General features: G+C 41.5%; 1 protein-coding gene across 1 annotated transcript in view; it reads left to right on the forward strand.

Moving 5' to 3' along the window:
• Positions 1 to 25,095, forward strand: part of Fam135b (family with sequence similarity 135 member B) — a 285,376-nt gene that overhangs the window by 173,132 nt on the left and 87,149 nt on the right. Inside the window, exons 4-6 of the mRNA XM_051159566.1 lie at positions 10,030 to 10,169; positions 15,773 to 15,843; positions 19,406 to 19,579. Coding sequence (XP_051015523.1) covers positions 10,030 to 10,169; positions 15,773 to 15,843; positions 19,406 to 19,579 — 385 coding nt within the window. The remainder of the gene's footprint in view (positions 1 to 10,029; positions 10,170 to 15,772; positions 15,844 to 19,405; positions 19,580 to 25,095) is intronic.

Below are 25,095 nucleotides of genomic sequence, written 5' to 3' on the forward strand. Positions count from 1 at the left end.
TCTTAACCAAGAGTCTGGATTTGAGTCTCAGTATCTTGATCCACAGGCAAATGAAGGAGACAGTGTGTCACACTGGGCATAGCTTAGGACACCCCCCAAACCCATCCCCACAGTGATACACTTCCTCCAACCTCCAACAAAGCCATACATCCTAATAGTGCCACTCCCTATGGGCCAAACATTTAAACACATGAGTCTATAGGTGCCATTCCTATTCAACTCACCACAATCAAGGTGATGTGATACATACAAAACATACAAAAATATGAACTGTAGATGACCAATCCAAAGCTAGATCCCAGCAATGTTATAGAACCTGTAAACATTCAGTCATTAGTAGGGAGGGTACCATGGATGCTCCCACTCCACCAAGTTGAGCTAAGTGAAGTCATTGTCTTCAGTGATGAGCCACTGATGAGTGACTCGTGTGCCATGGTGAGTGACTCACATTCATGTCCACTAAAGTGGCCCTGCTTAAACCCTGTTTGTCACAAAGCAAAGCCAAAAAGACAGGAAAGTGGGATGGGCACTTGGTGGGAAGAGGGAGAAGAGCTGACAGCCGTAAGAGGAGGATAAGAGAGGGTTGAATATGACCAGGAAGTATTACCTGTGAAAATACCAAATTATAAATTGATAAAAGAAACTTTTTGAGAACATGCTGTATACCAAGCACCATGCTATCATAAAAGAAAGAGGAAGGAAAACAGATTTTTATAACATATTGTGAAAGTACTTTTTGTAACCATATAGTTAGTAAAAATATATATTTCCAACTCAATTTGGTGTATATAAAACATCACCTTAATCAACAGTTTTCAATCATGCTTTGTGAGATGTTGCAAATAATGCAACACCATGGACAAGGAGGCATTCTTTAGGGGGAAAAGATACACCGAGTTGAATCAAAGATTTCTTTCTGTAATCCACAAACATACACCACAAGAAACCCTAGAGTGTTGTTCATTGCTGACTCCCAGTGTTCTGCTTATAGCTGGTGAATGTGGGTCAGTAATAACTAAAATGCATGCATGAATGGATCTAGTTTGTTAAGATTCATAAGATGTATTAATCTGGGGATGTGTGAGAGGCATAAACTTATACCTCTACCAATAAATGTAAATACTCAGAATCCTATCTACTATGGAGTACTTTAAATAGAAAACAGCAAAAAATAATGTTCAATAGTTCAATAGAAAACAAGAAAAAATATTTAGTAGTCATTGGATATATAGTAAAAATGCAATGTCTTGTTGATCTGTCACTAATGTGGTATGCTTCACAAATTGAAAGCATCCATAGAACTAACTACATTGCTTCAGTATTCCAGATGAATGCTCTTTACTAATTCTCTGTTAGCAGAAATACTTTTCCCCATCTCACATTGTCCCATAGCCCTGGGTTTAGATAGCTGAAGTGACCCCTTTTCCGGATGCTAGGTCAGATCTGTTCATAACTGCAACGCATTGTTTGGTGACCAAATCTATAGAAGTGAGGATTGTTAGAACTCATGAAGATTATCACGGCTTAGTGGTGAGCATTCTGGTCCAAGCATCTATTTAGGTTGCTAGAGACTCTGCTCTAATATTCTGATTTATACCTCTCTAGATATGACTGTGCTCTAAATGTTTGTCATCTCTAAAGCTGACATTAAACTTTAGTTATCATGACAGTGTTGTGAAATGGGACTTTAGAAGATGCTAGAGCTAAGGCTTTACCTTATGGGTACGATAAGTGCCACAACAAAAGGGCATTTGTCATGGGAATGATACAGCAAAAGAGAAACACCTTGATGTTGAAGGCTCCGGAGCTCTTTCTTAGCCAACGTATTCCTGTTCACTAGGAACTTTCCAATCTGTGGTAATATGAAACTGTAAGCACGAAATTACTGAAACACCTTCACATACTCACCCGGGTTTCTACCCAGTCCCAACTTTCCTCCACATGTAGACAGATCATAGTGCAGTGAAACCAGTTTTTACATCAGAACAGCTGGGCCACAGAGAGTGTTGAGAGGTCTCTTCTTGGTCTAACTTTCTTCACTTCCTTTCCCTTCTGGAAACAAGTAACCTCTCTCTGTTCCACACAGTATGTTGATATCCTTTTGGATAAGAACATTTGCCCTTTCTAATGTCTCTGGGAATTTCACACTGAGAGATAGAAAAATAAAGGCCAAAACCCCTGTTTGTTCTTCATGAGTTCCTGGCCTTTCACAGAGGTTCTTGCTATTTCAATCAGAAATCCTATCATTTACAGTGGCCGAGTTATGTGCCCCGATCCCGAGAGCCATTAGCCCATGAATCACATTTTTAATTTATTTTTCAATGTGGCTTTGCTTTGCCTATTTTTCTGAAATGTTTGAAAAATAAAAGTAATCATCTGGTTTCAAAGTAGCTTTCCATCTTTCTTAGAAGAAGGCAGAAAACAAACAGTGTGCAGTCATCATTCTCCTAACCTTCATGCTACGTGGAACTCTGAGTTTTGAGAATTTTATAGTTCAAAACTTTATTCTTCATTCACCATTTCCGGGAAAGTAGGAAGGACAATTTCTTGTGTTATTTGAGCTCAGATTAATTTACCTGCCCAATACCAGCCAGCCAGTAGGGGCGAGTGTAGAAACAACTAAATAAGAGGCCCTGTTCTGAGCAGTCTTTCTTCTGAAATCCAGGTGGTTCTGGAGAGACTCACACTCAGATGGGCATTGTCCCAAGTGGTTCTTTCTAATGGGGGTGGGAAGCACTCTCTCATGGAGTGTGGGCTGAGTTCAAGAACATTCAGAGGTGGAGTCTCAGTAGTTCTTCTAGTGTATGTTGTAGTACCCACTTCGGTGCTCCCAAGCCCCAGGGATCTAGTGGATGCTTTCAAGTTTTCTTTCTTTTTTTCTTTTTTTAACATTTTTATTGTTTAATTAATTTATTCAGAGTACATCTCAAATGTTTTCCCCTCACTTGTATCCGCCTGTTCCTCCCTCCTTCCTGCTTTCACCCTACTCCCCTCCCTGACGTCTGTGACAGAAAAATACTTCCTCCCCCACTATACGGTCATAAGCTATCTATCAAGTCTCATCTTGGTAGCCTGCTTATTCTTTCTCTGAGCACCACCAGGCTTTCCAACCATGAGGAAGTAGTCAAATATGGGGTACCAGAGGTCATGTCAGAGTCAGTCCCCACTCACCACATAACTGTGGAGAATGTCCTGTCCATTGGCTAGATCTGAGTAGGGGCTCAATGTTTACTGCATGTATTGTCCTTGGTTGGTGAAATAATTTGAGCAGACAGCCCCTGGGTCCAGATCTGCCCATCATGATATTCTTGTAGGTTTCTAGGACCCTCTGAGTCTTTCTATATTCCCATACTCCCATACTTCTCTTACCTAGGGTACCAATAGGATGTCCTCACATCTGCCCCAATCTCTTGGTAAGTGAAGACTTTCATGGGACATCCCGTTTGGGCTGGTGTCCAATTATAAGTGAGTATATACCATGTGAGTCTTTCTGCTTCTGGATTAACTCACTCAGTATGATCATTTCTAGTTCCATCCATTTGTCCACAAATTTTGGAATTTCCTTGTTTTTAATAGCTGTGTAGTATTCCATAGTGTAAATGTACCACAGTTTCTTTATTCATTCTTTGGCTGAGGGAAATCTAGATTGTTTCCAGGTTCTGGCTATTAGGAATAAGGCTGCTATGAACATGGTTGAGCATATGTCTTTGTTGTGTGGTGGAACATCTCTGTGTAAATTCCTAGGAGTGGAATAGCTGGGTCTTGAGGTAGCCCTATTCCCAGTTTTCTGAGAAAGCACCAGATAGATTTCCAAAGTGGTTGTACAAGTTTGCAGTTCCACCAGCCATGAAGAAGTGTTCCCCTTTCTCCACATCATCACCAGCATGTGGTGTCACTTGAGTTTTTGATCTTAGCCATTCTGATGGGTGTGAGATGAAATCTCTGAGTCGTTTGATTTGCATTTCTCTGATGACTAAGGACATTGAGCATTTCTTTAAGTGTTTCTCAGCCACTCAACATTCCTCTGTTGAGAATTCTGTTTAATTCTGAGCCACTTTTCTTCATTGGGTTGTTTGGTTTGGTGTTGTTTAATTTCTTGAGTTCTTTATATATTTTGGATATTAGGCCTTTGTCAAATATAGGGTTGGTGAAGAACTTTTCCTATTCTGTAGGTGTCACTTTTTTTTATTGACAGTCTTCTGCCTTACAGAAGCTTCTCAGTCTCATGAGGCCCCATTTATTAATTGTTCACCTTAAGGTCTTGGCTGTTGGTGTTCTGTTCATGAAGTTGTCTCCTGTGCCAATGTGTTCCAGGCTCTTCCCTACCTTTTCTTCTAACCGATTTAGTGTCTCTGGTTTTATGTTGAGGTCTTTAATCCACTTGGACTTGAGTTTTATACATGGTGATAAATATGGGTCGCCTTGCATTTTCTACATGTAGACATCCAGTTAAACCAGCTTCATTTTTTGAAGATGCTATCCTTTTTCCGTTGAATGGATTTGGCTTTTTTTGTCAAAAAAATCAAGTGTCCATATGTGTGTGGATTCATTTCTGCATCTTCAATTTGATTCCATTGATCAACTAGCCTCTTGCTGTACCGATACCATTCTGTTTTAATTACTGTTGCTCTATAGTACAACTTGAGATCTGGTATGGAGATTTCTTTGGAGGAATTTTTATTGTACAGGATTGTTTTAGGTATTCTGGGTTTTTTGTTTTACATAGAAGTTGAGAATTGATCTTTCAATGTTTTAAAATAATTGTGTAGGTATTTTGATGGGGATTGCATTGAATCTGTAAATTGCTTTTGGTAAGGTGGCCATTTTTACTATGTTAATTCTCTTGATCTATGAATAAGGGAGATCATTCCATCTTCTGATGTCATCGTCAATCTCCTTCTTTAGAGATTTGAAGTTTTTTTCAAAAAAGCTCTTTCCTTTCTTGGTTAGGGATACTCCTAGATATTTTATATTGTTTGTGGCTGTCGTGAAAGGTGTAGTTTCCCTAATTTCTTCCTCTGCATGATTCCCATTTGTATGTAGAAAGACTGCTGACTTTTTTGATTGATTTTTGTATCCAGCCATTTTGCTGAAGGTGTTTATCAGCTGTAGGAGTTCTCTGGTGGAATTTTGGGGGTCACTTATGTACACTAACACATCATCTGCAAATAGGGATAATTTGACTTCTTCCTTTTCCATTCGAGTCCCATTGATCTCCTTTTGTTGTCTTATTGGCTAGAACTTCAAGAACTATATTGAAGAGATATAGAGAAAGTGGGCAGCCTTGCCTGGTCTCTGATTTTAGAGGAATTTCCTTGAATATTTCTCCATTTAATTTGATGTTGGCTATTGGTTTGCTGTATATAGCCTTTATTATGTTTAGGTATGTCCCTGTATTCCTGATCTCTCCAAAACTTTAAACATGAGTGAGTGTTGAATTTTTTTCAAATGCTTTTTCTGCATCTAAGGAGATGGTCATCTGGTTTTTTTTCTTTCAGTTTGTTTATGTGGTGGATTACATTGATGGATTTCCAAATATTAAACTATCCCTACATGTCTGGAATGAAGCCTACCTAGTCATGGTGAATTATATCTTTGATATGTTCTTGTATTAATAAATCACAGACTTTTTCTTTTAATCATTTCTCATAACCTGATTGTTTAGCTACTTCTTGTGTCCAAGCAGAGCCACAGGCATCTTCCTGATGTGTGGTTAGTGCTCTCAGTGCACACGTAAATGATCAATGAGGCTGTTGGTAACATTGGGATGTTACATGAATGGCAGCTCCAGCTTGCCCCCCATGTTCACAGGACCTCCCTGCCCCATGTGTGCATGAAGGGTGTCTCAGCAGAGGAAGATCATCTTCTGAATTTTAAACATTAAGTTGTCTGTGGGTAGGATAAGTATTCATTTTATTCATTGTATGGCAAAAGGGAAATATCAAGATATAAAAGTTTTTCTCTTCTCCCTGACCTGAATCCAGATGTGGCTGTTGATTTGCATTCTGTGTACAGTGGGGGAACATCTGTATTTTTCTCCGCCCTCCTCACTTTCCTGCATGCCACCTTCTTTTCCCCAATCTCTGCTTCCTCTTCCACTCCTTCTTCTCACCTGCCTTTTTATTAATTAAAACCCTTACTCTTCTTGTGCATGGTTCTACCCATGACATGGAGAAGACAAGAACTATTTGGGAAGACTTGATCACTCAGAGTAGGCCCCTTGTGTGATGAAATTTCAGTTTTATCAATGCATCTAAGATACAATAGAGGGCAACTCTTCAATATGTGCATTAGTTTTCTATTTCATTTGGTGTTATCATGCCTTGAACCTTTACACAGACCTGGTAACTTTTCTACAACTCAGATACTTCTCTAGCCCTTTTTAAAATTTTCTTTGAGATGGGGGATTAACCAAGTCACCCAGCCTGGTATTGAACCTGCTTCCTACCTTAGGCAGCCACGCAACAGTCCTGCTCTGCCTCTTGCATAGCTGGGTTACACACCTTTATCACCAGGTTGGTACTGCATGTTAGGTCTCTGAAGGATACTGTATACTTTTCCCATTTCTGAGTTTCTTGTGCCTGGTCATGAGACTAGGAAGAGAGACAGATGATGTGAATGGCTTCCACCAGTCTGATAGGGAAACCTATACAAAGCACACAGGGGACCAAGGGTAAAATATTTTAGGAAGTAGCTTTGCTGAGAAGAGAGTTACATTCTGTTCAGGATTTCAAGAAGAGGGAGAAGGGTTGAGGTATCCGCACATGGACTGTCATCACGGAAGCAGAGAGGATCCCAACAGGGCTACATAGGTACAGTCTTGATGGTGTTCACCACCAGAGAGTGTGCCTTGTGATCAGTACGCCTTCCTTGATGAATAAGCATAGAATCCCTTGTCTAGTGATGATGGAAAATGACACAAAGAGCCCCATGCAGCCTGCTAAGTGCCTGTCCTGGGATGAAGAGGGTGTTGTGGGGCTTTGCGATCTTCAACAATGATGGATGGACTCCTGTGATCTAGTTTGCCGATCTGACCTAAGTGAGAGCACATTTTTTTTCCTTAGGTGTCTTTCTAATGTCACTGCATTCAAAAGAAACTACACAGAAATCTGGTTCTCTGCACTGCTAAAATGCCATCGCTGTGTACCCAGCAGCTCCTGGATGTTCTAGGTCATGGGATCCTTCTCTGCTTGGTTGTCTTTACATCCACAGTTCTCCCACATCATCAGTGGCAATATGGCCATGTATTCACAAGAAAACCCACTGTTATAAGAGATGATGTCACTCCTTCCAAAAGGAAACAGACGGTGCTTCTTTGCCAGCTGGCCCTGCTGGCAGCAGACAGGCTCGTGCTGCTCTGACCTTCAGAGGATTTGCTCCATCCATCCTCTTTCACATTGTTGGTCTCACTTATAGATCAACCAGGATCTGACAGGGGAAGGAAAGAGGAAAGAGATGGGGTGGGAAATAAAAGCAGAGGAATCCATACACAAAGGCGATTCTATTTAAAAACAGTGTCAACTTGAATCCAACTCAGTCTCAGTGGAATTTAGAACTCCTAGAAGAATACATTTATTTTGGCTTACAGTCTCAGAGGGTCACATGGTGGGACAGCATGGCAGCAAGCATCGGGTACGGTGGCTGAAGCAGGAATCGGAGAGATCACACCCCCAACTGCAACTTTAAATCAGAGAGCGGGAAATAAATGTAGGTGAGGATTTTTACTTTCAAAGTCTGACTTCAGTGACATAGTCCCCCCAGCAAGGCCACACTTTTTAAACCTCCCCAAAAGTGCCACCAGCTGGGAATCACATGTTCAAAAGCTAGAGCCTATGAGTAACAGTTCCTGTCCAATCTCCCACTATGCTATTTCATTTCCCCCACTGTGCTTTGTAAAGGGCTAACACTTTACTAGGAATGTACTACCTTTCATTCATTCACGTGAAACTCAGTTTTCTGTTTAACAGAGAGATATGAGGGCCATCCGACATGGTGCCTTGCTATGGCTAACATCTTAGCCAAGGCAGCCGCAGCAAAATAATGTAAACTAGCCATCTGATAAATGACAGAAATGTATTTCCCATAGCTCTGGGGGAATGGAGCCTGAGACCAGGATACCTGAAGGGCTGGATTCTCAGGATCTGACTCTGAACTGGCAGATTGAAAACTTCTCTGCACTGTCACACTGTAGAAGAAATGAATGGTTAATTCTTTGCCTTCTTCTTAGAAGGCAAAGGATCTCATTCACAAGGACATAGTCTTTGTGACATTGCTGTAGAACTTGGGGAGGGGAGTGTTGGTCACAATCTCTCCCTGTATTGTGTCAAGTCCAACCAGCCATTCATAATAATCCAATTAAAAGATCCAAATTAAAAGTGGAAATAAAAGAGTTATTTAGTGTGCCTACACCAAGAAAGAAGATAGTGAGATCCAGAGAGGCTCTCAGTTTATCATGCAGGCCTGAAGTGAGGTCAACATTTAAATAGAATGCATCATGGGCTAGAGAGATGGCTCAGAAGTTAAAAGCTCTGTCTGTTCTTCCAAAGGTCCTAAGTTCAATTCCCAGCAACCACATGGCTCACAGTCATCAATAATAGTGCCCTCTTCTGGCATGCAGGTACACATGGAAGCATAACACTGTATACATAATAAATAAACATTTAAAAAACTAGAAGGCATCATATCCAAGCTGTTCTGCAAGGTGTAGCCTCACCCACCACTGATCCATTGTTACCTATGTTTCAGTCTCACCCTGGAAAATGGTCTGACATGCTGCGAAAATGGCATAAAATATCTTTTAGGAAGACAAGTTCCCCAGTATAGCTGGAGCCCTTCCTTCTCCCAGCATGATATCTCCAAGAAAATTCCCAGTTCTTTGGGGTCCATTGTTACAGTAGTTGGATAGCCAGATCGAGAGACACACTGTTTCTTTGGACTATGATCTTTTCTGCCAGGCCACCTACCACCTTATTACCTTCTGAGGACCACTATCTTCATATAGTATTGCATGAAGTTTATGTTTGAGCCTGTGAATTTGGGATAAACATGAGCACTCATTTCCCAATTAGAAAAAAGCAATGCACTGGCTTGTAATTTGAGGGCATACTTACAAGAATTCTTTATTGGGGGACATGGAAAGCACAGTCAAATTGCTTTGGAGATGTGCTTTATAGATGTATACTTTATGAGTAAGTAATCATTGCCTTGCATAAATGTTAACATTATTATTTTTATTATTGCGTGATTTTCTCCTCTGAAATATATGTGGTGAACATTTATAGGCATGCACCTACTTCGTGCAAATGACTCTGGGAAATGGATTGAGAATGGTCTCATAACCTTGCTGTTCACTTGAATTAAATTTAACATTCCGGGAGGCAGAGGCAGGTGAATCTCTGTGAGTTTGAGACCAGCCAGGTCTACAAAGTGACTCCAGGATAGCCAAGGCTTCATAGAGAAACCCTGTCTCAAAAAACAAAACAAAAAAAAATTATTGTTTATGGATTAGGAAATAGAACACAGAACACAATGGAGCTCCCAAATAATGTGGTTCATTAAAGTGCTTGACAATCAGTACAGTCAGAATCTGAAATTTGCGTAAAATTCTCGTCCCAACATTTCTCAGATTACATGGGATATGACCACATTGGCCCAAGGAGGGGGGTGTTCTGTGAGCATTAGGAAGTCTTTGTAGAAAGGCACTTTCTCTGTTTCATTCACCATTGTCTCTGTTTCCTGGATGGCGGTGACAGGACTCATAGAATTGTCATGATCAGGGGAAGGCTTTTGAAGATGTTAACTTGCAGATAGGAATACCATGCACAGCAAAGCCTTGTGGCTTATAAGACATTGATCAGGGCTCTCCTGAGAGCCTCCAGTGAACAAGGATGCTCCTGTAATGGAGTCTCACACATGTGTGATCGTAAGCTTTGGAATCATAGTGTTTCCCCCGGCCAGAAAGACATCTGATGGTACTGTGGTTTAGGCTGGTCCTGGAGTTCATGGCCTCCTGTGTTTCCTGTTTTGCAGAGAGCAGCAGCCTGCATTCAGCTTGCGTCCACGAGAGTGCTGTGCATAGCCGGGTCTTCCAGATACTATACCGGAATGAAGAAATCTCCATAAACGATGCCATGCTCTTCCGGGCTCATTTGCTCTTAGATGGTGAGAGGGTAAGTCTTGATCTGCCAGCCACTGGGGTTTTCTTTCTTGGCTAACCATTCTATCTCCTAGCTGGTGAGTGAAGGAGAAGCTACAGATTGATTCTGAAATCTGATAAGAATTGATGGTTTAGATGTTAACTGTATGCTGATGTGTTAGTTTCTTCTTCTTCTTCTTCTTCTTCTTCTTCTTCTTCTTCTTCTTCTTCTTCTTCTTCTTCTTCTTCTTCTTCTTCTTCTTCTTCTTCTTCTTCTTCTTCTTCTTCTTCTTCTCCCGCCTGCTCACTCCATGAAGCCTTGGTTTCACGTAGTCACTCCTCACTTGCTCGAGTACACCTCTGCTCAGGCATACTCTCCAGGAATCCCTCAACAGATGTTTTTGACTATCTTCTCCTTTCAAGCTCTGGCTTAGGTCACCGGCAAAGACACAGAAGTGAAGAAGGCTGTAAAGTCTCCTGTCTTCAAGGAGCTGAGAGTCCATCAGACAAGGATAGGGGGAGAAGACCTGCAGAGAGGGGGAAAGCAGCAGTAAACTTGGCACATTGTTCATTTTGAAAGGGGATTCACTAAACTGTTTATATTTGTTAAATTAATGTATTTTGAAGACCTCCAGAGTCTATTTTTCTTATTCCCCCAGTCAACAACTTGAATCTTTGTTGCCATATTCTGGCTAATTATTTTACAACGAAAGAATTTATGCTGTAAAGAATACGCCTACTTGAAGTAAACTAAGAGCAAGAGCACTTCGCTAATACCCGCCCCCATGTTATACAGCAGACACCTATTGTGCATCTGATAACTGTGCCTGTACTTCAGCCCTTGGCTTCCTGTACACATCTGTTATGATATATGTAGTGAGGCAGGTCCTGATTTGCAGTTAAAAGTAAAAAGTGTTATGCATTCTTTACTTATTAATCCACACATCTCTCCAGGCAAGGCTTTCTGAGCACTTAGAAAGTCTGTACTCTATGCTGAAGAGAAAGCAGCAAATGAGAGATGATGCTGGCACTTTGGTGCTGCTGTCTACCTATTAGATGAATGCATTTGTTACCTAGGCATCATTTCATCTCAGCTGTGTGTCCTAGTCTACTCCGACCCTAAACACTTTAGATCCTCTCAATTTCAGCCTTATGAGTTACAGCACACTGACAGCATGCTTCGGCCCGACAACTTACCTTTCTCTGTAAGATAATATTTATCATTGTTTTAAGTATAATCTATATGATAGCAAGCAATGTTTCAAGTCATCGATATATTCAGAGAAGTAGCAACTAAAATGAACAGGGCGTGCCTGAAACACTACACTTAAGATGAACATATGAACATATTAGCTCTCTTCAAATGCATGTCTACCGATTTATGGAAAGCAGGGTGCATAAGCACTTCTATGTATAAGCATATAGCCAGGGGCCAGAACATGTATTGACAGATGCATGCAGCCATATATTGGATAACACACATTTGAATAGTGAGTGTCTATCTAATAAGCACTTTATGGAAGAGAATACTCAGGGTCTCATGGGTGAGGACCAGTGCTGAGTATGGTGAATGAAGAGAATTAACTAGAAGCCAAAGGATCTGATGGGATGTTTCACACTGACTGTGATGTAATGACACAGAATATTTTGTGAGACATACAAATACATGGAATAATAAGGAAGAGGAATGGTAGAATGAGCCAGATAAAAGAACAAACACAGAAAAGGAAGGGAAGTCATTCTTAGGGTAAATCTACCAGAAAAATATGCATGGGCATCTCCTGGACATTGTCTAAGGGTAGTTAACATGTGGAGGACTAAGTTCCCAGCAACCAAGGCAAAGAACTTGTACAGATTAACAAGAAGATGCTCAGCCCTATGAAGGAGAGGGATGGGTTACAACAAAAAGCAATAGTGAACAAAATTACACTACATAGCTGCAGTTCTTAACCTTTGGGTTGTAACGTTTTTGGGGGGTCAAACGATCCTTTGACACGGGTTGCCCAAGACAATAAGAAAACAAAGATATTTACATTATGATTCATAACAGTAGCAAATTACAGTTATGCGGTAGCAACAAAAACAGTTTAATAGTTGGGAGTCTCTACAACATGAGGAACTATATTAAAGAGTCTCAACATTAGTAAATGTATGAGCCACTGTTTTATAAGAATAGGGAATCTCTAGAGGGAAATTTTCTTGTACACACACAGGGCAGAAACTAAATAATGCTTTTGCAAAATGCTGATTCACAAGTCCATCAAAGACCTAGTAAGTGCTTCAGAGATGAGGAGGGTAGGGGGTGAATTGACTCAAAGGTTGAGTAAGTAGGCTTTGGTGTTCTTGCCACAGAAGACACATGAAACAACCTGAGACAGCATACAATGGAAAGTGATAGACCAGTCAAGGGTAAATCTAGGGGGGGTAGCAGCTGGGATAAGGGATTTTACCTAGTGGTACAGGGATGGCACAGTTGTGAACCTCAATGATGTGGGAAACTGTAGTCATCTCACAGAATGTAGCATGTTTACCTTGATCTAGAGGCAACAACCTTGAAGACTTTTTTCAAAAGGAAGAGATACAACATTGATCAAAGTATGAGTGTTACAAATGAGACCAAGCATATGAAGGTGGCTGCTGCTGTTGGCTATGTGTGTATTGGTGAACCTCAAGACAAAGATAGTAACAGCTGAAAGAAGCAGAGGAAATCAAAGGTAGAGCCACATGACAGCCAAAGGTAGCTCAGCTATACCTAGGAGATGGAGGACTCCATGTAGATAGAACAGGCAGTAGAAATGGATTATAAGTTTATGCCATACTCCTGGAGACCCCAGTGATAGTCCAGGGTAGTTGAGGGAAACAAAGCTCCTGTTGGATAGTGATAGGAGCTGGGTCTGACTATAATGACTATCCACTGATCTTATCACCAGGAGCATCTCATATTTGTTAGATGAATTTATTATAGGAATCTCATATTAGTTAGGATTTTTGATGAGTGATTTGTAATTTCTCATAGATTCATTGCAGTGTGGTGATGGGCTTTCTCAAGCCCATCCGATCGATGAGGATGCAGAGGCTTAGAGCTGTGACTTGTCTCCATAATACCACAAGGATATGGTAAACCCATGGTTTAAACCAGGAGTTTCCAAATAGCATGCAGGGCCAGCAAGTGGATGTGGTGGGAGAAGGGATCCTCTGGTTTTCAGCTCAGTTGTAAAGTAGAAATAACAATAACAATAACAAATTGCATTATTTGAAATTGATAAACCATTTTTGTATACTCTCTTATTTAGTTCACTAAGCATAATTCTATGGAATAAGTAGAATTACTTTACTCCCATGTTATAAGTGAAAAAAAAAAAAACCAACAGAAATTCAATGTATGGTAGATAGGATTTGTGCTCATATATTCTGTGGACCTTGAGGAGGGGAAGGAAGAATCACTGTGAAAAACATATGTGTGTAGTAATATGGCAATTATAATATGCAGGCTTCTATAAATATGTATACCTAGGTATCTTGCAAGTAAGGTTTAGCAAGAAAACAATGAAAGTCATAACCAGTCTAGTCTCAGTTCAGAGAATTGTAGCTAGTAAAGTCTGCTGTTCACAGGAAGTTCTCAGAATCCAGGCAAATGTTTTCTCAGAGGGTAGTTAGGGGATTTACTTCTCCCATCTTATTTCCAGGGAACTGGTGGTGAGAGTGTGTGTCCCTTTGGTTTTATATGAAAGAAGACTTGTGGTTATGCAAAATAAACATAAGAGAAACTATCTATAGCACTTGGATTCAACAAAATGTTAGCTTTTAAATAGCTTTTTTAAATAACAATTTTCAAACCACAACGGCCTAAAGATAAAAATCTATCCGTATGTCTCTGCTTGAATTATGCTTAACCATCAAGACATTTTCAAAGAAACCTTTGTCTGTCCCTGTGGGATAAGGTTATTCTTGCAAAGATACAAAAATCAACATAGGTGAGTCTGAGAGAACAGTTTGATTCTTCAAAGATTCATTGACACTGCCTCTGCAACAGGACAATATTCCTGGAAGTCGGAGTCCACAATGAACAAGGATTAATGTATTCTTTAATGATGAGAAGATTATTAGGGACATATGGCAAGAGAAAGATCCAAGTAGAGGAGCACTGCCATTGAGTGTGGCAAACCAGGGGTATTTTTAGTGTTTACCTGATCCAAACAGAGCTACACATGTCATCCCTCCCTTGGCAGATCCAAGGGACTCCCCCCCTCCCCGGGAGCTAGAAACCCACAATATGAGTGTGAATATGAAATGACCTGAATTTTCAACACTTGCAACTTGTTCAAAAATGTGTTTTAAAACATCTTGGGGACTAAACAAACATGCCCGGCTCACAGATTTGGCTAGTGGGCTTTCAGTTTATGAGCTCAAAACAAGCTATTGTAATAAAAAAAAATGCTGAACATGAAGAGAGAAAGGAAGAGGCTCACTGAGTTGCAGAAGGCAGCTTCAGCCGGCCAGGGAGTTAGGAATCCAAGCCTTGCGGGGGGGGGGGGGGTCGTGTTGATACTGAATGAACTCACAGAGTACAGATAATGAAGGCTGGCGTGTGTGTCATACAATTCCCCTATAAATGTGAGAAGAGGAGACCCGATGACACTATCGGAAGGTACATGTGAAAAGAACTGTTTTGTTTTTTTTTTTTTTTAACATAGAAATAAACAAAGAGAAGGATGAAACCTAAGCATTAAAGGGAGGAGAGTTTATGAGGTTGAAGGAGCCTGAGTCACCTTGGAAATCACTTAGTCACACTGAAGGCCAGCATCCACCCCTTAACATGTGGATGGTGAGGCCAGTCATGTGGGGGACTTCACACATCACTGCACAAGTTTGGTTGCATCGACAGTTCATGCCACCATTCTTCCCACAGCAGGTGCTAATCAGGCTTCTACTCTACTCTACTGGAATCCATGTCAAGACCATCTGAAAAACTTAAAGACTTAAAAGATTGTGCTAATTTAGTATTCTGTTTCTGTGATAAAAATAATCAGACAAGCACGACTTAAGGGAGAAAGGATGGACACACACACATCACAGTTCAAGCACAACCCGTCATGGCAGGGACGTCATGATGCAGGAAGTTAAAGCAGCTTGTTACATTGCATCCACAAACAGGAAGCAGAGAGCAATCAGGACATGCAAATGCTCAGCCTGCTTCTCCATTTTATATAGTTCAGGATACTTGTCCAGGGAAAGTCCCATCCAACACTTAAGATAGGTCTTTTTCCCACATCAATTAACCTAACCAGGACTAGCTCTCATTTGCATGCCAGAGGTTGAATAATCCCTCACACATATGCCTAGAGGCTTATCGCTTAGGTGATTCTACATTTCATCAACTTGATGAGGATGCTTGTTTAATAATTGCTGGAGATATAATTTTAATAAGCTGCATGTGAATCTGTTCCTTCCATCTTCCATCTAATATAACTAGATACTCTGCTTATCCAGAGCGCCCCATGATGTGCATAGAGATTCTCACCACATCAGTGTCTTTTTACAGAGAGATTCTCTTTCTCTCTTTTAGAAAACAGTCAGCTAAATGTCCCAATTGAATAACTAGTTGACTGATGAACTCTCTTGGTCTTTGTCTTTCAGGTAGAAGATGCACTGAGCGAGGTCGAGTTTCAGCTCAAGGTGGACCTGCACTTTACGGATAGTGAGCAGCAGTGAGTGTTACGGACATCCTTGGACTGTGCAGGAGATTTCTTCCTCCATCCCTTCCTCATACATGGTGGATTCCTCAAAGCCAGAATGATCACAGTTTCTCAGGCTTTTAATAAGCTGATCAAGAAAAGCTCTTACAGGCATGCCCAGCAGCTTAGGTGTTAGCTGGTCCTAGATGACAGGCAAGATTAGCCATCACAATATGTCTGCCAGAGCCTGGAAAAATTCACTTACATGGAGGCAGGTTGCTCAGGTTCTGAACACTGCTGATTTCCTGCCTTATTAATGGGTATCTTCTGCTAGAGTTGTTTTCTCTGTGTGGTACTGGGGATTTAGAGTAATATCTCCAGGAGGCTAGACAATCAAAATCCCTTTCAAATCATTCTTGCTACCTCACTGTGGGCTCATACTGAACATCTGCGATTGTTCTCCAACTCTCCCCGAGAACTGAAAATCTATTTATGTAAAACTTGCTGTGAAAATAAGCAGGAGACAATTCTCTTCCTTCTCATAACTGTTTCCTTCTAAAGTGGTTTGTGTACGTGGTCTGTGGGCGTGGTCTGTGGGCATGGTCTGTGGGAGTGGTCTGTGGCCTCTTCCCTTTACCTGGACTGCACTATTTGCTTCTTAGCCTTTCTATATTCTTTCAAGGTTTAAAGAGACAATATTTCTCCTAGGTATTAAAAAGTGTGACATTGCACGGTGGTGTACACTTGTAATCCCAGCACTTGGGGAGGCAGAGGCAGGAAGGTCTCTGTGAGTTCAAGGGCAACCTGGTATATAAAACAGGGACAGCCAAGGCTACACAGAGAAACCCTGGCTCAAACAAACAAAAAGTGTGACAACAAACCCTCTGAGCTCTTATCCTGTTTTTGAAATCAGGCCTTCTTCTGTAGGTTGTTCTCAGTACATTCTCTCTCTCTCCTCTCTCTCTCTCTCTCTCTCTCTCTCTCTCTCTCTCTCTCTCTCTCTCTCTCTATCTCTATCTCTGTGTGTGTGTGTGTGTCTCCTGTTTCTTTTTTCTTAGGAATGTTTAAGATGGGATTACCCTGGGATGGTGGATATTAAAGGAAATCCATCTTCCCCTCAGCATCAAAGCCCTGTTTTCTGTTCTCATGACTCTCCCTATGATCTGAGAACTGTCATCACCCCGACAACAACCACTCAGTCTGAGGCTCCCATACTTCTGGCCTCATAAAGTTCCATCCATTGCTCCACAGTTCCCACACCCAGTATGGCTGTAGAACCATACTGTCAGTTATAAACTTAGTCCAGAAATTATTATCTGGCAAGGTCTCCTAATCATTTTACTGACCTAACACAGAAGGTTCTAGAAATGGGTTTCCCATGCCAGTTGAAGAGTGGTTAACGGAGAACTGGATACAGGAAACCGGTCATGACATCATGTGAAATATAGAAAATTAAGCCCAGCATTCTTCTGTTAGAACATGTACAAATCACTTATTTTTCCAAATTTCAGTAACTTATATGATGGGCATCAGGCTTTGAGTCGTTCGTAAGTCAGGTAGATTTTGTTTGTTTGTTTGTTTTGTTTTTGTTTTATTGTTTTCCCCTTTTCTTAGCAGCATGCAGAAAACAGGAAGAAAAAAAAGTTGTAGGGAGGGTATTGTTTAATCAATGTTAGACCAGCTAGTCCCTCTCATGTTAGTGGGATAATGATGTCCCTAGGCTTTGGCCATGTTCAGAGATATTGGAGGTAGCAGTGGTGCTGGTGTCTAGTAGATGGAAACCAAGGATGCTGCTAAACAGTCCAACACACAGGATGGCCCGCTTCTCGCCAAAGTTTATTCCGGTCCCAAAGTCATTATTACTGAGGTGGAGCCACCGGCTCTAGACTTGCACTTCCTGATTTGGAAGGGTCCATCAGTAACTGCCGGCCCAAGGTCAGGACACTCATGCCCATGTAGCTCTTCCAGTCCCTGCACAGCTCAGCAGATAGGAAATACATTAATACTTAAATGGATAATGCATTTTTCCAGAGAGTCTCTCAGTTGGCCTCAATTTTTTTCCTTGAAAATGTGCAGAACAGTTGTTAGGAGGGCTGTTCATCCTGTGAGGTATTAACTTTTGCTGTTATTTAGTTATTTTGTTTGTTTGGGTCCTTTATAAGAACCTCAGATGTTCTACGAAGTTCACCTGCATCTTCTCTCAATGGAGCCTCCCTAGGAAGTGGACTTCTTCTCCATGAATGGGTACTGTCCATTTCACAGCCCAGAACAGTGCTCACCATTCTCCTTAAGTCTTCCTTATGAAGGAGGCTTTGGTTATGCTCAACTTCTTGTTCTCACTCCCCAAAACTAATGGCTAGATGGGCCTAAAGCAACACTGTGCAGTATTTCAGCACAGAGGAGAGTTAGAAATGCCTGGGCTGGCATGGCAGTCTTTCTTGTGACTGTGAACAAATTAAACAAGCTCACATTAGTTTCACCACGTCTTATGAGTGGAATATAATTAGCAAGCACATTATATGAGTGTCTTATAGGGGAAAGCAGAATGTCCAGTCCACAGTCAAGACTCTGATCACTATCATTGAAATTAATGTGATCCTGAAGGCCAACAGCCTGTTGACACTATGGCTAGATTCTCTTCCTCTCTTCATCAGGTTTCTTTCTGGTCAAAGCAAAGAGGGTATGTTGTATGTAGTTACACTTGGCACCAAGTGTTCACTAGCTGGTGCTCCCTTGCATACAAGGAACAAAGATCACAAGGAAAGACACTTTCTCTGTTGGCTGTGGAAGCCTGATACATCTACCTACCCTCTCTGTTCTTTATTTGCCATCCATAGAGGAAGAAAGACATCCTCTGGACTCCACTCCTGGAAGATACTCAAGGTGGCTTTTCTCAAGTTCTGGCTTACTGCAACCTGCAGAGCCACAGAGACGGTTTTTTCAGCACTTTTGTTTAGAACCTAAAATGTCTTCCCTTTTTAAAAACAAAAGGTACTTCTGGGCCTGTCTGTCTCTTGGGATTGGATATGCACTGATTACAAAGGGCTAGAGCAAAGGAAAGGGGTGACTTCCTGAAACTGGTCAGACTCTCATCAGTGCGTTCTGGGTACTGTTTAGCCTTTGACCATTCAGTTAGTTGTCATTATTATAAGCATAGTCTTCTCCACCATGCCCTGTACCAATGAGATGCTAAAACTGTAAAGATTACTTAGTCACAGCTCCTGCCCTTGGGGGTTAGCGGTCCTCCAGAAAGCACAATCTCACAACATCCATGCAGCATTTTAAGAACAATGGGCATCCTGTAAGCAAGAAAAGGCAGGAAAAGGTCCAAGAGAATTTCAGTTGTGAAAAGAGCCTTGGAAAGATCTGGTCATCCTCACCATCTCTGAGGTGCAGGTTTAGTAGCAGTGACACAAGAGCTGAGGCCCAGAGCTGTCTCATCATCTTCATTCTGCATTTGCTAACTGAGGGAAAAATTCTTTCATCCAGTCAGAATAGTCCAGGGCTTCATAAGATGTTGAGGCTGCAAAGTGGAGCTGCTTGAATGACTACAGGGACAACTCATGCTCACAAGAATTTACTACTTGCCTTTCAGGCTGCGAGATGTGACTGGGACGCCGATGATCAGCAGTCGTACACTTGGCCTGCACTTCCACCCCCGGAAAGGTCTGCACCACCAAGTCCCTGTCATGTTTGACTACTTCCACCTCTCTGTGATCTCAGTGACTATCCATGCTGCTCTGGTGGCTCTGCAGCAGCCTCTAATCAGGTATGGAGCTAGAAGTAGCCCTAACCTTCACCACACACACCACTGAGAGACAGTTGGCCATAGGTGATCATCACAAATGAGAGAAGCTTGTCATTGGTTGCTGGCTTAAGCATGGGTTTCACTGTGTCCCACAGAAGAGGTAGGAGAAAGCTGGAGAGAGCCTCAGGATTCCAAGGACATTGGAGGATTCCAGAGATGGATGATTACAAGCAGTAGCCCACACCTCAGGGATTGGATTCTTCCCCTGGCCTCACATTTACCTAACTGTGTCTTGAGAAGGCCTCATGTTTCTGACCCACATAACCTTTGTCTGTAAAATTGGTAACATCAACAGCTATATAAAGTTATTTTGTTTAGTTTGGTTTTCAATTCATTTGATATTTTTTAATATATACCAGGTTGCCAGCTCTTTATTAATATTCCATTTAAGTTTAAATAATTTATACTTTGACCCCTTCATATGTATATAAACATTCTGATAATTCTTACTCTCGTACCTCTTTTCTCTCAATTCCACTTCTGTCACCCACCTTTCTTCCCTACAAGTTCCTTTACTACATTAAGGTCTTTTGTTATTTTGTGACCCACTGAGTTTAACAAGGGCCATTCATTTGAAGTTTTAGTGACTCCCAGTGGTGCACATGACTAGTACATTACAGCGGTCCGTATCGACTCCTTCCCTGAGTCTCTGTTTGCTCAAATGCAGGTTTGCTAAGATATTTTGCCTTTGCCTTTCAATGACTCACCCTAAAGCATCTCTAAGTCACAGAAAATTTAGATTTTCTTCAATGTCCAAGTGGAGGAACAGAGCTCATAAGACCTATTGATGGGTTCATGGCCACTCAACAATGCCCCAGAATGGCTGAATTTGTTATTTTAGACAATTTTAAAACACTGAGAACATGAAAGTAAAGTTACATATATATGCACTGGGATATTTGGGGCAAATTCTTTTAATGCAAAGGGAAAGGAGTTGCTAAATTCCCTGTTCTAGAAAGCTTCTAAGAGGTTGCATGTGTGTGAGAAAAGCAGATCTCACTACCTTCAATGTCCATGGCCTAAAAGGCTCTGATCTTTGTTAGAGTCTGAGAGCAGAAAAGGAGATATCTGCTCTTGGATATGAGATCTGATGTCATCCCTTGACCCAGTTTTACTCCTCTGCTTAAGACTGCGCCCTGTTCTACTGACCAGCAGCGTCAGTTCATGTTCTCAGTGAGGCTCGGTGAGAGGACATGTATTGAGTAACAAGAACAAAAAGTGGTTCCCAAAGAGTCTGTGTGGCTGATGGGGAAGGGGAAGTGATTCTGAAAACCAAACCTCAGTCAGCGAGGAAGGTTGTAGGAACTGCCAGTATTTAGCAGTGGACAAGTCTGCATAGGAGCAAAATCAGAGCATAGAGCAAACAGCAGACAGAGAGAGGGATTCAGAGGTTCAGCATGGAGCCTGGAGCTGACAGTCAAGGTCAAATAGTTCATGGCCTTCTGTACTTCATGTTCTCCTTGCAAAAACTCTTCTAGTCTTTAGATTAAAGGTCTTAGATTGGTGAAAAAGCAGGGACATGGATCAGGAGTCTGTGGTTTTCCATTCCTCTTCACTTCTGATGACTGTGCACGGTGGGCCTGATGTGCTCTGGTAGAGGCATCAGGATACACACACTGCAGGGTCCTCAGAACAGACCTTTGCTTCAGAGAGCCCAGAACTCTGATACAGGGATGCTGAATTATATAGCGGAACTATATAGCATTATAGCAGAACATTAGAAAAGTGTGGTCATGTAAGGACACAGGAAAGCAGCCCTGACCTTAGGAAGCTGTAGCTCCAGAAAGCAGAGTACTGGTCCCCACAACTGGGTGGTTCCCTGGGGTCAGGAAAAGCTGCTTCCCTGAGTGTCTGAGGATGGGATCTGTGAGCCAAGGGTCAGGCAGAGCGAGTGTGTCCTGAGAGCAGCAGAGACTGCTCAGCTGGAAGCTGGACAACAGCCCAGGTAAGAAAGGAAGTGACTTCAAGGGGTTCTTAGTCCCAGAGAATCAGAAGCATCTGGTTGCCTCCTTGCATCACTGACTTCCTGGGGGATCTTGGAATAGCTTATCTCACTCCTCTAAATATCTGTTTCTCCATAAAGACACATAAATTTACATATAAGACAAAGAATCTTTGTGGTAATGAACCAATAGAGATTATGGCTATATATAATAAAACCATGTAGACTGTCCCATATGGTGGATATGTGTGTAAATTAAGGCTCTTAAAGCAATTCTAGAAATATGGAAACTAGCAGTTCCGAGATGCATGCATTGTGACCCTGGCATTAAGAGACTGAGACTGTCAGTCATCCAGGTGGTAGGCTTCCAAGCTGAGTGGTATGCAAAGTACTGGGGAGGCCTAAGTAGGGTATGTGTTAAAAGAATGGGTTTCAGGGCTGGATGGCCCCAGCGCTGCCTAATATGAGTCCCTACCCTCTACTATGTTCACTGAGCATGTGGGATTATGTTACAATGCACAGTCAGAGAATGTTGGAAGGACTCAGTGACAGCTCATGGGAAGCCCTTGAGTATGTCCGTACCAAAGAGATTATTATTTTGTTTTGTAAAGCACCCGACATATTCTGGGCCACCCATTTAGCACTGATAAGCTATTGACAAATGGCAGGTAGCTTTTCTGTTATGAGGATGTGCACTTCTCCGTGTGACTTAAAGAAAAGCTTTGCAGAAGACATGGGTTTTTTTTTTTTTTTCCTTCAGCCAGGGGACAAGAGAGTATGACAGTGAAAATTGAATTTGGGAAGGTAAATTGGAGTCAGATTTTGACAATGTAATTAATGATGCATCCAGGGGCTGAACATAGATTAGTTGAGTATAGAGAGGCAGTGTAGGTGTGGAACTGAAAAAAAAAAAAAAGGCTCCAGACTTACCTTCCTCAAATGTCCCCAAGGCGGGGGTGGGGGGGGGGGGGGGTGGGGGGGGGGGAGGGTGGGGGTGGGGGTAGGGGTCAGTAGTGCAGGCAGGATTACAAGTGAGGGATCCAAAAGGTCCTCAGCCCCTGATATTATCTTTTGGCTCTAGTGGTGCTAAGAGCTCTGATGCCATCTTACTGTGGGTTTGGAGCCAGGATATCTTTAGCAGGAAGTTTAACCTTTTGATAGGAGCATACTCTGCAAGTTTTTCTAGCAGCAGCCTTCCAGATGGGAGTGCACACAACTGCTGGAGAGTTAAACTTCACAGATGGGGTAAAAATAGAACCGCCCTCCACTCTCTGGGTTTTGCAAGAAGAATTTCTGTCTTGGCACACGGTAGCAGAGAACAACGGGAACCCTTTAAGTGGGAAATACCTGTCAAAGAGGGCAAGCACCAGTCTTTCCAGAGGACACTCTCATACCATCAGTTAGAGCCAACGAGGATACAGCAGGTGTGAAACTGAAATTTAATCACAGAAGACCCTTATCCTTCACTGAGAAAGACCAAAGAAAATCTCACTTTTAATCTTCAAATGGTTACAACTGAGTCTTTCCCAGGGGCTCTTTTAGAGATGAAAGCCACACTTAAATAACAAGCGTCTTAGTTCTTTGTTGGCAGATATCTCAGAGAAGCAGTCATAAGTCTTTATGGACACCCACTTTTTTATTCTAGAATGTTCCTACTGGTTCCTTCTGACTGAATGGCAAACTTGCTTTTATTCACAGTTCAGTACAAATCCAAAGACAGATGTGGTTGTGCACACTGTAATCTCAACACACATTAAGTAAGGGCAGGAGGACCAGGGACTTGACCAAGCTGACATACATACATACACACATACATACATACATACATACATACATACATACATACATATCCCTGTCTCAAGAAACCCAAGACAAAACAAAACAAATTCAAGTAGTATTAGTAATATATAATGCAATTGTCCACTCACTAAGGCAGGGCACCCTCAGGTATCAAAATATCCAGAACCTCAAGGCACACATATGAAGCAATATGTTTTCCTATAACCTATGTATGGATAAACTCCTCCTGCATGCTTTAAATTATCCCTAAATCACTTACGATAACAATGCAATTAAAACTTAGGGGATTGAGTAAGATTGGCATCCCATTTGTCAATACATGTGTAGATGTGTAGTGAGTGACTGGGTGGCTTTGATACCTGTTATATTACCAAGAATAGTTACTAGCTTTTATTCAATGTCATTATTTGCTAAGCCTTACACTTAAAACTAACTTTCACTCATGGCAGGAGTCTCTGTGATGTCCCATGGCTCGACTACACTATAAACCTTTCTGACAAGAGATGAAGTAGGAGGTTCAAATGTAGCCAATGTCCTAAAATGGTGGTGGTACTGCTGGTTTGTAACTCCTGTTAGCTGGTGTGTGCATTGCATAGCCTTGGCTGTCCACTGTGCAACACAGTTTTTGACTACTCAGCTATTTCTCCCAGCTTATTTCATAACCTTTTCCTCCATACTTACTGGCTGCTGTTCATCTCCATCACATCGTAATGTTGACTTTCCATTTGAATCCTTTTCTAGGCCAATATGTGTTTACACCTTGCCACTTCAACACCTCATATTCTCTTCACTTATTGCTTAAGACTAATAATATTTTAATGCTGCATTAAATAGAAATACATTTCTCTGCCAATATCTCAACCAGGAACATGAGCTTCTTGTCTAAAATCTGTCCCATTTATCTCAACAGCTAGAGCAATGATGATGACATCTGAAGACATGGTGGAGACCATTTTTTTTTTTTTTGCCATGAGAGACTACTAATCTCTTTGGGAGGTTAAAACATATCTACAAAATGGTATTTTTAGTATAAATAACAAATTTAAATGAGCAATTAGATTCCTAATTTCTTTAAAATTGCATATGGGTAGACAATATTTACATTTTCATCCCCTCTCTCCCCTGTCCACCTTCTCTTGTGTCCTCTTTATTCCCTTTTATATTCATGACCTTATGACCTTTCCTTCTTTGATTATTATTGATATATATATCTATATATCACACACACATATCTATACACACACATAACACCTCTGTGTATATAAATACAGTCTGCTGAGTCCACATAGTATTGCATGTGTTTAGTGCTGACCACTTGGTATTGCATAACCTATCAGGTGGCTTGTCTGTGCAGAAGACTGATTCTTTTCCCTTCTCGGCAGCCATTAGTTGCCTGTAGCTCTTCATCTGGGCTTAGGGTCATGTGAAATTTGCACAGTGATATGGCAACTGGTGCACTCATTGTGCAAGTCTTGTTCAGGCAGCTGTATGTTTGAGACACTATGGGTGCAGCTTTCCTGCTGTATATAGAAGACATCCTGACCTCCCATACCATCCCGAGTGCATGCAATGTCATCTGAGTTAGTAGAACTTTAATAGATGAGATCTGAATGAAAGAGTGACTGAGAGTAAGCAGGTTCTACTGATATATTATTGGATGAAAATCACCAAAGTTAAGGTAGAGAGAATGACCATAGACCTGCATATGACACGAAAACATGATCTCATCACATTG

This window comes from Acomys russatus, chromosome 17 (genome assembly GCF_903995435.1).
Source record: "Acomys russatus chromosome 17, mAcoRus1.1, whole genome shotgun sequence".
In the NCBI taxonomy this organism is placed as follows: Eukaryota; Metazoa; Chordata; class Mammalia; order Rodentia; family Muridae; genus Acomys; species Acomys russatus.